The 14,135-nt window shown below is 41.4% G+C and overlaps 1 protein-coding gene across 1 annotated transcript in view; it reads left to right on the top strand.

Moving 5' to 3' along the window:
- The window catches only part of SNTB1 (syntrophin beta 1), a 230,513-nt gene that overhangs the window by 93,479 nt on the left and 122,899 nt on the right, over window positions 1-14,135 (top strand). The window contains exon 2 of the mRNA XM_049632947.1: window positions 7,247-7,463. Within this exon, the coding sequence (XP_049488904.1) occupies window positions 7,247-7,463 (217 nt within the window). The remainder of the gene's footprint in view (window positions 1-7,246; window positions 7,464-14,135) is intronic.

Below are 14,135 nucleotides of genomic sequence, written 5' to 3' on the forward strand. Positions count from 1 at the left end.
CACAGTTTTTAATTCATGATGCCCAGAAAGGGCAGGTTTATTAATTAGTTCTGACTATGAGGCACCCCAAACTGGGGCCTGGCTGCTTCTTGATCGGTTTCAACAGCTCTTTGCCTGAAATTACTGTCTTGTAAGCACATGGAGGTGTAATTATGCAGACAGTAGCTGTTCAGTTCTGCCAGGTTAAACCCTCTATTATGCATACATATTACAGTGTCTTAAAAGGCATTTATTGAAATGCCATAGTTTAATAGTTTAGGCTTACAAAATCAAGCTCTCTTATGTTACAGGCAATAGCCACTTAATTGGATGTTTTCTCCCAGTGCATAAAAATGTTGGCTTAAATACACACACATTCAATTAATAATAAAAAAAAAAGTGTGAGAAACAGTATTACTTTGTAGTTAAAAGCAAGAACTGTGGAGCCAGGCTGCTTGGATTTGACTCATGCTTCTGCCTTTTCCAGCACTATAATTTGGGGATATGACTTAACCCTTTTCCATCACTGCATCTTTGGTAAAATGAGGATGTTCGAACAGCTTGTATCATAGAATGGTTGTGAGGTTCTAACGAGTTAGTACACAAAAAACACTTCGCAGAGTTCATGAGATCTAGTCATTGTGATTTTTAGTGCTCTCTCCAACCCATTTATTTGTACTTCTGTGTTATAAAACCTAGTTGTGATGAGCTGACAGAATTAGGGATATCTTTGTGTGGTAGAAACTGAAAGTTTCCCTTCGTATCTATTCTCTTCTTCTTCCACAATAATGGCCTCTCCTCCTCACTTTTTAACTGGATGGGCACCAAGTTACCCAGAGTTAAGAGTAAAATTTCTTTTCCCTCTAGAAATGACCATGTGGCTAAATTCTGGTAGATGGTTTGTAAGCAGATATAATGAATTGACCTCTGAAAAGTGTTCTTAAAGGAGGAAGCATGGTGTGTCCTCTTCTTTCTTCCTGCTGATGGAAATTTGGTTCATACGACTGGAACTCAAGCAGCCATATTGGATTAACAGATGACAGGCTAGAGATGCAGAAGAGGAAGGGGGCATAGGACTGAGCCCCTCACAACTCCAGGGAGCAAAGCCGCCCTGGCAGCCCTTTTCTTTTGCTGTAGATTTTTAGTAAAAGAAAAACAGACCTCTATATCATTCAGTATGCTATAATTTGGAACACCTGTTGCAGTCAGATATAGTCTTTGGGAAACACTTCACCCTCCTGAATTAGACTATTCTCTCGTTATTTTGACCGCAATGTGTAGAAATCTCAGGAGGCTAAGGCACAAAAAACCATGAAAAGGTTTCACATACACTTTCTTTTCTGTTAGAGGCACTCTTTTACCACACCCAGGCATGGCCACATTGTTCTTACTGTCTGCTTGAGGAGAGAAGGGACTTAGCCTCAGGCCTCAATTGGTGATTGGAGGGGAACTGCTTGACAGTAGAATTATGCACGTAACTGATGACCAAGTCTTGTAGCAAGAAGGGATATTCTGATACTTTTACCACTCCTTCTGGACCAAAAATTGTGGGCCCTTGGAGAAATACAGTGGCAATTTTCTGTTGCTTTCTTTGTTATATACAGAAACAAGTTTCTCCATTTTCTCTTTTCTACACATATCAACAAGAGGCAAGATTCATGAACAAAGGGGCTTTACTCAGGGAGGCGTTGATGTTACCTGTTCTTTCTCAGGACAGATATGGAAACAGTTCAGTGATTTCAGTATACCTTGTTCAGGAACAATGATGATAATCTGTTTTCATTTTGTTTTGTTTTGTTTTTTTCCCCGCTTGAAATTGAAAACTTGTTTTCTGATGGTTCCAGAGATCTCTGGACTCATTTAGGGATTTTGCTGAGCTCTCCTCCCAAAACTAGTGAAAAGGGGAGGTGATATCTAAGGCTTTCAGAAGAAACATAGTGTGCCTGAGGTAGAAAGCAGAAGGATCCTTTATTTCTGTTTGGCTTCACTGGGGAAGAGCCCTGGTGTTGTTCATCAAAATTAAGTCAGGTTTCTTGCAGTCATGGATTGCTGTCTTTCCTTCAGGAAAATCCTTAACCTCTGCCACATTCTGTCTACCCTTTCCTTCTGGGGCTCCAGTTAGACATACATTAGACCTTCTCACTTCATCTTCCACTTCTCTATTCCATGTTTTCCATTTTTTAAATACCTTTGTGCTACATTCTGTATGATTTCTTCTGATCTACAAGTCACTCACTAATTCCTTCTTTTGATATGTCTACCTATTGAAGTTTTAATTCTGGTTTATTATTATAATTATGTATTATGTAGCAATAATTATTATTACCGGTACCGCGACTACTAGATATTTCTTTTGGTTATTTTACCAATCTGTTAGGTCACTTTTTTTTAATTTTTTTTTTTTTTTTTTTTTTTTTTTTTACATTTTATTTATTTTTGATAGAGAGAGAGCATGAATGGGGGAGGGGCAGAGAGAGAGGGAGACAGAATCTGAAGCAGGCTCCAGGCTCCGAGCTGTTAGCACAGAGCCCGACGCAGGGCTTGAACCCACAAACTGCTTGATCATGACCTGAGCCGAAGTCGGACGCTCAACTGACTGAGCCACCCAGGCGCCCCTGTTAGGTCACTTTTTAAAAATACTCTCTGGAAGATTCTCTCGGGCTTTTCATTTGCTCCTTTACACACGGTAAACATATCTGTTGCTTTGTCTTCTGTGTTGGGACTGTCACTGCTGTCAGTTATTTTTACTAGTTCTTGCCCATGCTACCTTGTTTCCGTATGTGTAAGTTTTCTTAGATTTTATGCTGTTCATTGCCCTTGAAAGTGATTCACGGGAATTCCTCGAAGCTAGGATGAAATTGCCTTCCTCCAGAAAGGATTTGCCATTGATTTTGCCAGTTCCCTAGAGACTTGTCTAGCTTGGGACCTACTTAAACCAGGTTTAAGATTAACACAAGAGGGGCGCCTGGGTGGCTCAGTCGGTTGAGCGGCCGACTTCGGCTCAGGTCATGATCTCGCGGTCCGTGGGTTCGAGCCCCACATCGGGCCCTGTGCTGACAGCTCAGAGCCTGGAGCCTGTTTCGGATTCTGTGTCTCCCTCTCTCTGACCCTCCCCCATTCATGCTCTGTCTCTCTCTGTCTCAAAAATAAATAAACATTAAAAAAAATATATTTAAAAAAAAAAAGATTAACACAAGAACTCATGTCATCTACTCAATTCTTTGCTTCCCCCTTTTCTAGGCTTACATTTCTTTTAAATAGGGACACTTTTTTTAAAAATCATCACTCATGGACAGTATAGTCCTCAGCACATAATAAATCACTGATGGATTTTGGCTGAATGAATAAGTTATCATACCTACTTTCTTAATTTCTCTGTCTTTATTTTCAGCTGGTCAGTTAAAAGGATTACTGTTTTGGGATATCATTTCCAATGGGGTGTCCTTTCGTCAGGATGTTGGTTGCTATGTCTTCTCTCCGTCATAAATTCCTCAAGCTCTGTGCTGCACAGGAAGTGGTTACTTGGTAAATATTTGCTTCTGGGCTAAGACTTGCCATACTCCCCGTGCTTCTGCCCGTGAGTGAATCAAACCACAAATTTCTGAGACTCCTTACACTTCCCATGGATATTTTGAGTATTGCTCAGGATATCTCTGGCAGCAACTCCCTATGGCTCTGTAATTAGTCGATCTACCTCTGATTTCTTTTCTCTTTAGTACACCTGATCATCCTTTGCTGTCTGTAGCTAACTTCTGATTCTGTCATTCCCTCACTCATGGACCAATACCACCATGGCTGTCACCACTGCCTATGGAATGAAGTCCAAACCTAGTAGCTTGTCATTTTGCCTTTTTTGTCTAGGTGGGGTAGCCAGATTCCATGAAAGAATGTGATCTCTGGGAAGTCAAACTCCAGCTCCACTACTTACCAGCCACATAAGTGAAACTTCCATGCATTGTTGTGCTGATGTATAAAATAATATTAGCCTTGTAAGGGATAACATATGTATCTAGTTCCTAGTGTCCATCAGAATAAGAATAGTTCTACAGAACATTTCTTTCTAGTAGGGTCTGAAAAGAATAGCAATTTATTTCCTTATTGCTTATGGATACATGGACACTCAAACAATGAGAGACCCTTTGCCCATTTTTTCTCTGGATCTTGGTTACCTTATAAATAGGGTGGTGTCTTGGGGCGCCTGGGTGGCTCAGTCAGTTAAGCTTCCAGCTTCGGCTCAGGTCATGATCTCATGATTCATGAGTTCAGGCCCCATGTTGGGCTCTGTGTTGATAGCTCAGAGCCTGGAGCCTGCTTCGGGTTCTGTCTCCCTCTCTCTCTCTGCCCCCTCCCCGACTTGTACTCTGTCTCTGTCTCTCTCTCTCTCTCTCTCTCTCTCAAAAATAAGTAAACCTTTAAAAAACTTTAAAAAGTAAATAAGGTGGTGCTTAAAGGCGGGAAGGTATATAAAACATCTGGTTCCGTACTTTGCACATCTTTAGGTATAGAATAAATGTTCTTTCTTTATTCCCCTTCAAACTGAGGCAACTTTCCTTTCCTATGTGATTTCAATACAAAGTGTAAATCAGAGTGCACTATATAAAAGAAGGATTGTTATTCCTGCCTCCACTCTCTGAAGTCCTATCTTCCCTTTAAAGCCAAGTTCAATTGACATCTATTCCATGAAGCATCTCTGGATTCTCACTTCTACAACACTCATTTCCTACTCCAGCCAGAAGCATAATAATGCAACCAAAGGAGAACCTTCAAACCATCTCAGCTATATTTGAATTTCCTGTTTATCAACAAGTATGATTCTATACAAAGCTAAGCTGTGTTCTAGCTTCTACCAAAACATTTTTAGAGATTAAAAAAATTCAGTGTCTTCAAAACCGGTCTGTTCATTCTGGCTTTGGACAGCTTAAATCTGTCCCCTTAGATTTTCTGCATTTGTACTTAGGTATGTTTGTGTTCCTTTTTAAGTATATTGCCCACAAATAAACAATATGCCTTAAAATACACTGTCCATGAATGCCCTTTCTTCTTCTGTGACTGCAGCCTGTGCTACCAGATTTGTGGTGACCGTGGAGCTTTTTTCTCCTAACAGCACCTATATTCAGTGAAAACCCTGAAATCTCCTTTTCAAATATGTGTTGGTATTAAATGACATCTCCTCGGTCTTGAATTAGTATGGCTATTTTTGATACCTATGACTGAGTTCCCCAATCCCTGCCCATATTGCATGCACCTCGGTGTGTTTGGCCTGCTTATTAAATTGCTATGAACCTAACTTGTCACTCATGCTCCTAGATGCAGTTTCCTTGTGAGTTTTTTCAACATACTTTATTCCTGTTCTAACACTCAGCTCATTCTGTTTTGTGTGCTGTTTATGCACTTGTGTTGTATCACTGCCTTGGGTGGGGCTCCTGAGAAGCAGAGCCTCCGTCCAGGGGATCAGGCAGCAACTTTGTAGCTTCCCAGACTTGGTGGCTTCTGTTGGTTTAACAGCTGTTTTCCAGAGCAGGCCGGCAGCTAAGAGTTGTTCTCAACGAACACAGGCAGCTAGGAAATACATGCTCAGACTGGTGGAAAGGATCTGATGGGACCCAGCAGCATCCACTGTAGTCACCCATGGTTTTTAAACTCTTTAGTAGGAAACTGTCTATTGCTTATTTTTGCAGTCTCTGTAAACCTGGCCCCATGTCTTGCATGGTAAAGGCATTAGTTTGTGGACTTGAATCATCAACGATCTGGAGTAAATATCCTCTAGTTTGTACCCATTCCAGTCCATTGCCATTTGTAAAATCAGATACCGGTAAGGAACTTCGCCAATCCCGCCCTCCCTGCTACAGAGGAGCACAGAAGCAGACGGTGTGAGTGATAGAGGGAAAGATATGGATGTTTATGTTGCATTGTTCCAAGAAGCTAGCTGCCCTGTCAATTCAGAAGCTGTCTATGGACAAAATGTTTAAATTCGGAATAGGCAAAAAAAACCTTCTTTTTTTAAAAATATTTTTTTTTATTTTGGGAGAGAGAGAGAGCATGAGCATGAGCAGGGGAGAGGCTGGGAGAGAGGAAGAGAGAGAATCCCAAGCAGACTCTGTGCCTTCAGTGCAGACCCCAGTGTGGAGCTCGAACTCACAAACCACGAGATCATGACCTGAGCAGAAATCAAGAGTCAGACCTTAACCAGCTGAGCCACCCAGACACCTTGGCAAATAGCTTATTAAGACCAAGGAAACACATCGAAGTGCAGGATTTCAGTCTATTCCACTCAGCTTTTGAACTATTTATGTTTTTTTATAATTTCACAAAAGTAATATGTACATATTGGCTAAACATAAAAATGGTATAAAAGAGTGATAAATGAATAGTAAAGTCTACTCTTCGTCAGCTTGGCTTTTATTTCCACTCCCAAGAGCTAACTGCTGTTAACGTTTTCTTATGTTTCTATCCAGAAATAGTTATATATATATATATATAGCTTATATATATATATAAGCCTATGTATTTATGATTTATAGGCAAAAGATTAAAGTATATGTACTTCTGTCTAACATTTTTTAAACTAATAATAGATCTTATAGATCTTTCTACAACACATCTATAGCTATATCTCGTTTTTTAAAATGACTGTACAACTGTCTTACAGTTTATTATTTTTCTTATAGACATTTAGGTTGGTGCTAGTTTTCAGCTCCTTCAGAAGGTATTTTTGCTCTTACAAATTTTTTTTCAATTGCAAAATAAGTACCCTTTTATGTAAGATTTTTTTTTTTTTTTTTTGCATACTGTATGTGCTTAGTGGTATTAAATTGAAAATCCTATTCTTGCTTCTGCACAGAAAAATGATGCCATGGATAGAGAATGTGGCTACCAAATTCCCAACTTCTATATTGAACAGTCATGTGCCTTTAAGCCTAAGTTATGCTTTCTCCTTCTCTGCCCATTTGTCTTTCAGCCTCTTCCCCAGAATGCAGCTTATAATCAGAAAAGATAAAAGTTGTCATAGTTGAAAAAAGCTGAAAGTAATTCTCAAGTTCAGGTCATCGTAATAGCAAGTTCTAAAAACCACTTTGGTATAGAATTTAAATAACAGAAAAACTATTTTGAGACGCACAGAAGTTGTGGATCTTGCTTAGAGTTTAAGAGGTTCAGTATTAAGACCTCATCTCATGCAAGTTTTGAAAAACTCAATCAGAGCTTCCAGAAATCCAGCCCTGATGTACTTAAAAACTCTGTTGTCTTTTTTTTTTTTTTTTTTTTGCAGTGAAGTACATGCGAGAAGCCACACCCTATGTGAAGAAAGGCTCCCCAGTATCTGAGATCGGCTGGGAAACGCCTCCGCCAGAATCGCCTCGGTTAGGGGGCGGCTCCTCAGACCCTCTGTCCTCGCAGCCCTTCTCCTTCCACAGAGATCGGAAAAGCATCCCCCTCAAGATGTGTTATGTCACTCGGAGTATGGCCTTGGCTGACCCTGAGAACAGGTAAAGAGGGCCAGGGATCTCCTCTGACATTGCTAGGCCTGTGCCTGTGTTCTGAAAACACTCAAAGGTTTCCAAAGAATAGCCTGAAAGGGCCCCACAGAGATAATGTTGTGTGTTCAAGCCAGGCCTCCCTCATTCCCTTCCTTTCTTTTATCTTCGTGAGAAATCTGTGTACTGAGCTTTGGTTCTGGAAAGAGTTGAATTGGAGTCAAGATCCTAAGTGTCTTCTCTGGGCCTCCCATTGCTAGTTTATGTGACTTTGGGCAAGTTTCTTAAACCAATAAATCTCAGTTTTGTCATCTGCAAAATGGGAATAATTGAAATAGATACCTCGCTGAGTTGGAAATCTACATGAAGTGCTTACAGCAGGAAAACCTTCCTGAATATAAGCTATAATAATATTTATTATTATTTAAAATTTTCTTTAAGTTTATTTATTTTTGAGAAGGAGGGAGCATGAGTGGGGAAGGGGCAGAGAGAGAGACACACACAGAATCTGAAGCAGGCTCCAGGGTCTGCGCTGTCAGCGTAGAGCCCAACACAGGGCTTGAACTCATGAACCGTGAGATCATGACCTGAGCCAAAGTCGGACATTTAACCAACTGATCCACCCAGGCGCCCCGATAATGATATTCATTATAATGTCAGGTAGTAGCAAGCACATCAGCCCCCTCTGGGCCTCAGTGTCCTCAACTGTGTACTTGGAAGTTTCGATGGGAGGATCCTTAATGCAATTTTTGCTCTAAACTTCCCTTTATGCTTAAGAGACAAAAAGGGAGTGGCTTTGATCCAACCCTGGAGTGCTATTTCTCAAAGTCTGTACACAATTTCTCATGCCTCGGGATAGATATATCACCCAATCCATGGAAATTATAAGGAGTCCAGGAAGACCAGCAAATATGTGGGTCCCTGTTCCCCCAGACATCTTACTTTAACTCATCTGAACAGAAAACATCTACCTGGGAGGAAAATAACAGACATGTAGAGGAGAGGGAGAGGAATGGAGCCAGTCAACGGGGAATCTTGGTGACCTTGGCAGACACATCCAAATGCTAAAAATAGGGACAGCTCTAGTGGCCCTTGTTTGTAACATGTGTGGGACAGCTGCCGCCTATGTGAGTGGGATGTATTTGGCTAGGCTCTGAGTTGCTGGTGGGGAAGAGCCAAACGGAATAGGGATAGGGAGGAAGTTGCCTCCTCAGCTTGGGGCTCAAAGCGTTTTTCGTTCCCTTCCTAATAAGCTCACTCTAAAGAAGCTGCTAGCCTCTCTCACTCCAGCAGCTGGAGGATCCACCCTGCTCCCCCCACTCCTCCCATGCCGGTTCTGTCTGCCCAGGGATCAGAGCTGCGGTTGCAGGAGAGAGTGGGAAGTATCAGCCAAAGAGGAGTTGGAGCAGGCAGACTGGCAAGGAGGCAGAATTCTTCCATTCCTCCATGAGCCGCTCTAACCTGTTCTGTTTTGTCCCCTTCAATTTCTGCTGCTTTCCCTGGGCCTTCAGTTGATGCCCCGGTTACTCTGCGTTTGATCTTTCCTGGTCTCATAGCTACCAAATCAGACGGACAAGTCCTTTCTGCCAGGAGTCTGATGTCTAAGGTGTTAGATCCGGTGAACTCATAGTTTATGGAGTGCCTATCTTGTGCTGGGCGTTACGCTAATTTACTTCAGACCAGAGACTGCAAAGTCGCAGCCTCTAGGTGTACCCAGACGACAGATAGGATCCGTCTAGTGTGTTCAAGAAATCCGAACTACTTCCTACATTGAATCATTGGGAAATTTCACATTGAAAAGCCAGATCTCTGCTTTTCTAGAAAAATGGATAGATCTGGGGAAATTATTAGGCCCACATTGCTGCAGGCAGGTTTCCAATCTGCAGGAGCCTGGGTGAGGCTTCTCCTTGTATAAGGGAATGAATTCCCCTCAGCACTCCTATTGCCACACACTTGGGGGATTCCATCAGTTATCTGCCTGGTACGTAAAACTGTAACCCTCCTTAGTCCTCTAAATAGCCCTCTGAGTTTCTCTCATTGTCCTCATTCTGTAGATGAAAACTGAGGCTCAGTTCTTATAGAAGTTCCAGGCATCGTGTGGCTAATACACAGTTTTGCTGGGTTTTGAATGCAAGCCTACAGTGTGGGTGACAGTGTCAGATTGCCGTTACCAGAAAAATGCAGAGACTAGAAAATGTGGAATATCGTAGGAGAGATTCATGCCTGGGGAGAGAGCTTAAGTAGATGATTTCTAGGGTTCATTCCAGCTGTGGTCTATATACTGTAACTTCCTCCTAAGGCACCAAATTCTATTGTAAAGAATATTTTGGGACACATCGGGCCTTAGTTCAAACACTGGAGACTTCATATGTCAAGCCAGAAGAGGGAATACATCTTTAAACTTTTAAATCAGTGGTCTTCAATCCACCATTGATGAGGTGGTGTGGGAGAGCCTATCCTGCTAGGGTATGAGAACCACAGGGCAGGACTGAAAATGAGAATCCAGCTAAGCCAGAGGGTCCAGGAGGAGACTTCCGTCCAGATAGACCCAGAACTGCTAATAATGAGATTGACCTTCCACAATGTATATGTATATCAAATCACCATGCAATACACTTTAAATATCTTAAAATTTTGTCAGCTATACCTCAACAAAGCTGGGGGGGAAAAGATTATGGTTTTAGGTGAATCTTGGCCCTGGTCGAGGAAGAGAAGAAAGGAAAAAGGAAACAAATATTTAATGGAACTCTGGTTACATGCTGGGCAGAGTATAATGTACTAGTCAGAAATGTAGACTCAACTCCGTGCTGAACACAAGACACGCCTAACACGAAGTGATTTTAAAAGGCAAAAAGCAAAGAGATGGGTAAAGCGTACAAGGCAAATATAAACTAACAGCAATGACAGCAAAAAGTACCACTTTTGATCCTGATATATGACAGGGTAGGATGCAGACTGAAAGCACAAAACAGGACAAAGAACTGGTTGAGGCTGAAGACCAGGGTTCACAAGGAACATTCAACAGTTGTGGATGCACCCCAAATAACACAGCAGTGGCCTTTGTAGAAGATGCAAGAAGAAATCGAAATGTACTATTAGGTAATTCAACATGCCACTCTCCGTCCAAGATAGGGCAAGTAGACAAAAGATCGGTAAAGATCTGAGAGACCCAAACAACATCATTAACAAGGGAGATCTGGATACATCACAAACTTTGTACACTGATAATAAAGAACACACTTCCCTTTTCTAAATGTAGGAAATCCCATTTTCTAAATGCAGATAGAACATTGACAAAATTAACTATAGATTAGCTCACAAAAAGTGCAATAAACTCCTTGAGGTAGGAATATTCTAAACGACATTCTCTGATGATAGTGGAGTAAAAGTGGAAAACAAATTGCAAAATCGAAGTGCAGAAAACCTTTCTTCTTGGATTTTTAAAAGCTGTGAAATAACTCCTGGGTGAAAGGGGAAATAGAAACTGAGATGGTAGCCTTTCTGAGAAAATGAAAATAATGCGTATGTTAAACATAAAAGAGAAAGGGAGAGTCTAGCTCAACCTTGGAATGTGTGGATTTCAGCAAGTATCTCATTCAATCTAATAACAACTCTCAGTAGTAGGTCCTCTAATCTCTATTTCATAAACAGTGAAATGTAGTTCAGAAGTGAGAGTTGAAGCAAACCGTAGATCTGGGGTTCCAACCCGAAGCCCAGCTTCTTAATCACGATAACCCATTGCCTGTGACTCCAGCACCTGGCAGAACAGCTCACTTGAACCGTAAGTGCAATGGCCAGGACTCAATGGGCTCCTGGATGCTGAGGCTTGAGGACTGATGACAAATGCCACAGCAGCTTGGCACTAATCCCCTTGGTTGGTGATGCACAGCTACTTATAGTTTGCATTAAAAACTCTAATGTTCAATTTCTCAAATAGAAAAAGCCGTAGAACAGCAGGCAGGATTGCTACTCTTTCTGTGGAAAAGGTCACCCAGCAGGCACTGAATCCACAAGAATATGTCACTGCTAGTGGTTGTCAATGATTACAACATTTTTTTAAAAAATTGCACTTCATAAATAACTCGTTCATAAGCTCTTCGCTGCCCTCGTCCAGAGCTACATCCCCAGTCCTCCAGACTATTTGGACATATTCTCTACCGGGTGCTTTGTTTCCAGCTTGCTCCTTCGCTATCCTCCACCATCTACCCAGCTAGCCAAGGGAATATGAAACACCCAAAATTTATCCATTTGCTCAAGATGGCTCCCTGTCACCTTCGCTGATACCAAAACTACTCAGTATTACATAAAAACCTTATGAGGTTCTGGATCTTCCCTAAGTGTCCAGCTCTTCCCATCTCATCCTTTATGCCCCAGCCACCCTTAAATAATTTACTTCCCTGACAACTTCCTAGTCACCTTCTAACACTCAGCACAGGTGAGACACTGGTCCCACTATACCCTGTGTGTTGATCTGTCCATTATGGCAGCTTTCATAATGACTTGAGATTTTTTTCTTATGTGCTTACCCAGTTCATAAAGTTATTAAGACCCCTTGAGGTCTGGAACATCCCGTGTTGTCATTTTAATATCCCATCTTTCGAGAACATTGCTTGATACAAAGCAGGCATTCAAAAATATGTGCTATGTATGATAAATGGCATATTCATCTGTCCATTTTTGGTATTCTTTACCCTCTCAAACTTTAAAAAAAAAAAAAGCAAACATCTTCCACTAAATAGGCTTGGGAATAAGAGAACAAATAAAAACATGGTTCTATCTTGACAGGCACAGCAAACTTAAATAAACCATAACAACCCATTGACAAAGCCTATTACTGGGTTGAAAGCAGATGGACCCTTATGGATGGTGTATGAAGCTTTTGTCATGACTATGTGCTCCAGTAATAGACTCCACTGTAGATATTCATGGTTAAATTATGAAGCAATGCATACAGCTTTTTGAAAAACAGTGTGCATTTCTATTTACAGTATACAAGTGAAAAATCCACAGAAGATGCCATTGTAATTTCAAATAGAAGTGCTCCACTCAGCACACAGTGATTCAGAGGGGTATGATCCAGTAAGTCCTATAGTAGATGCAGATATATTCTCACAAAGTGCCCTCAGTGATGTTACCACAATCCAGTGCCCAAGTTGCAGCCACAGAGGATCAGAAACCTGATTAGTGGCATAGTGACACTGGATCCATCTCCAAGGAGTGGGCTAATACTAACCAAAACAAATGCAATTGTCAAGCAGAAGTAAACACTGAAGTAGGACAGTATGTATGTCCTCCCATTACATACAGGTGGTCTGTATTAGAAGACAAGTATAGAAGTAAACAGAATATCAGAACACCAAGTAACAAAAACAATATGGACTTTCAAGGCAGCCTAAGCAATGCATTCTATGTGAGGAATTCAGTTGTCACCAAGGTTATCAATACAAGAGATGCTAGCAGACCTTAAGGTGTACAAGGAAGCTGGAAGCCACCCCTTCCGGGGTTAGGAGAGCTTTGCCAGAATAGCCATTATGTTAGTTACTGCTTTACTGAGAGCCCCCATCTCCTTTGGGCTGTGCATAAATACTCGGGGCTCCCCTAAGTGGATGCCCCACTCGTCTTCTGTTCACCCAGTCTTATTCCTGATGGGGACCAGAGCAGTGGACTTTGTTTTTGCTTGTTAAATTAAATCAAATTCCAGTCCTGGCTCTCCAAAGTTGCTCCCATATCCCTTTGTTGTGAGTTTTAGGTGATCCCAAGTACTTTAGTTACACATTTGGAAACACAGTTCTTTTGGTGACCACCAGACAAGAGTAACCATTTTACTAGTTGAGCCTGATTTCCTACTTTTTCCAGTGTTTGGGGGCACACGATAGCCCCCCTCACCCAAAGCTTACGTAGAGTTCTCAACCATACTCTTCAAACTTGGAATCCTATTGAAAAGGCTCCTCCATTAGGTCAACCAGAGTGAAGATTCATGAGGTTCTACTACCCATCCTGTCTCTATAGTAAATCCTGGCTTGTGAAAAGAGCTTCTCCTCTTAAGAGGCTCATAATATGTGTACTTTCTTGGTTCTGTTTTCTCCACTTTGGTTGGATACACGATGGTGTCCTCATAACAGAAAGTATTGCTAGCCCACCACAATTGACAATGCATTTTGGAAACAAAGGGGAAAATGTGAAATAAAGTTACAGTGGCACTATAGTAAGTGGACACATTTTCAAATTAGGCCCCAAAAAGGCCCAAATTAACCACCTGTTAGTATCAGTGAGTAAAACTCTGGAGTTGAGGTTAGAAAATAGGAGTTTGGATCTCAGTTCTGTCACTTAGGCCCTTTCATTTTAGATAAATTGCCTAATCTCTCTGATTCCGAGCTTCCTTGTCTATAAAATGTGCTTGCTGACACTGACCACGTATAACTGTTGTAAGGATTTGATACCCCTGTAAGCATCCCCTAATTCCCGGTAGCATAACTGTGCCATAAATGCAGCTTTCAATCAAAATATCCTCAGTCCTGGGCTCCAAGGGAGGGAGGAGTTTTCTTTCCAGCAGAAAGAAATTTCCAGGTCATCTCCTCAAACTGTTGGGGAGAGATTATTTTGTAAGACATTCTTTCACAGAGGTTTTTAGCCTTCTGGGACTTCTGGCTCTCTGTAGGAAACTCATTCCAGTTTCCCAAGTCA

Source organism: Panthera uncia, chromosome F2 (genome assembly GCF_023721935.1).
Source record: "Panthera uncia isolate 11264 chromosome F2, Puncia_PCG_1.0, whole genome shotgun sequence".
In the NCBI taxonomy this organism is placed as follows: domain Eukaryota; kingdom Metazoa; phylum Chordata; class Mammalia; order Carnivora; family Felidae; genus Panthera; species Panthera uncia.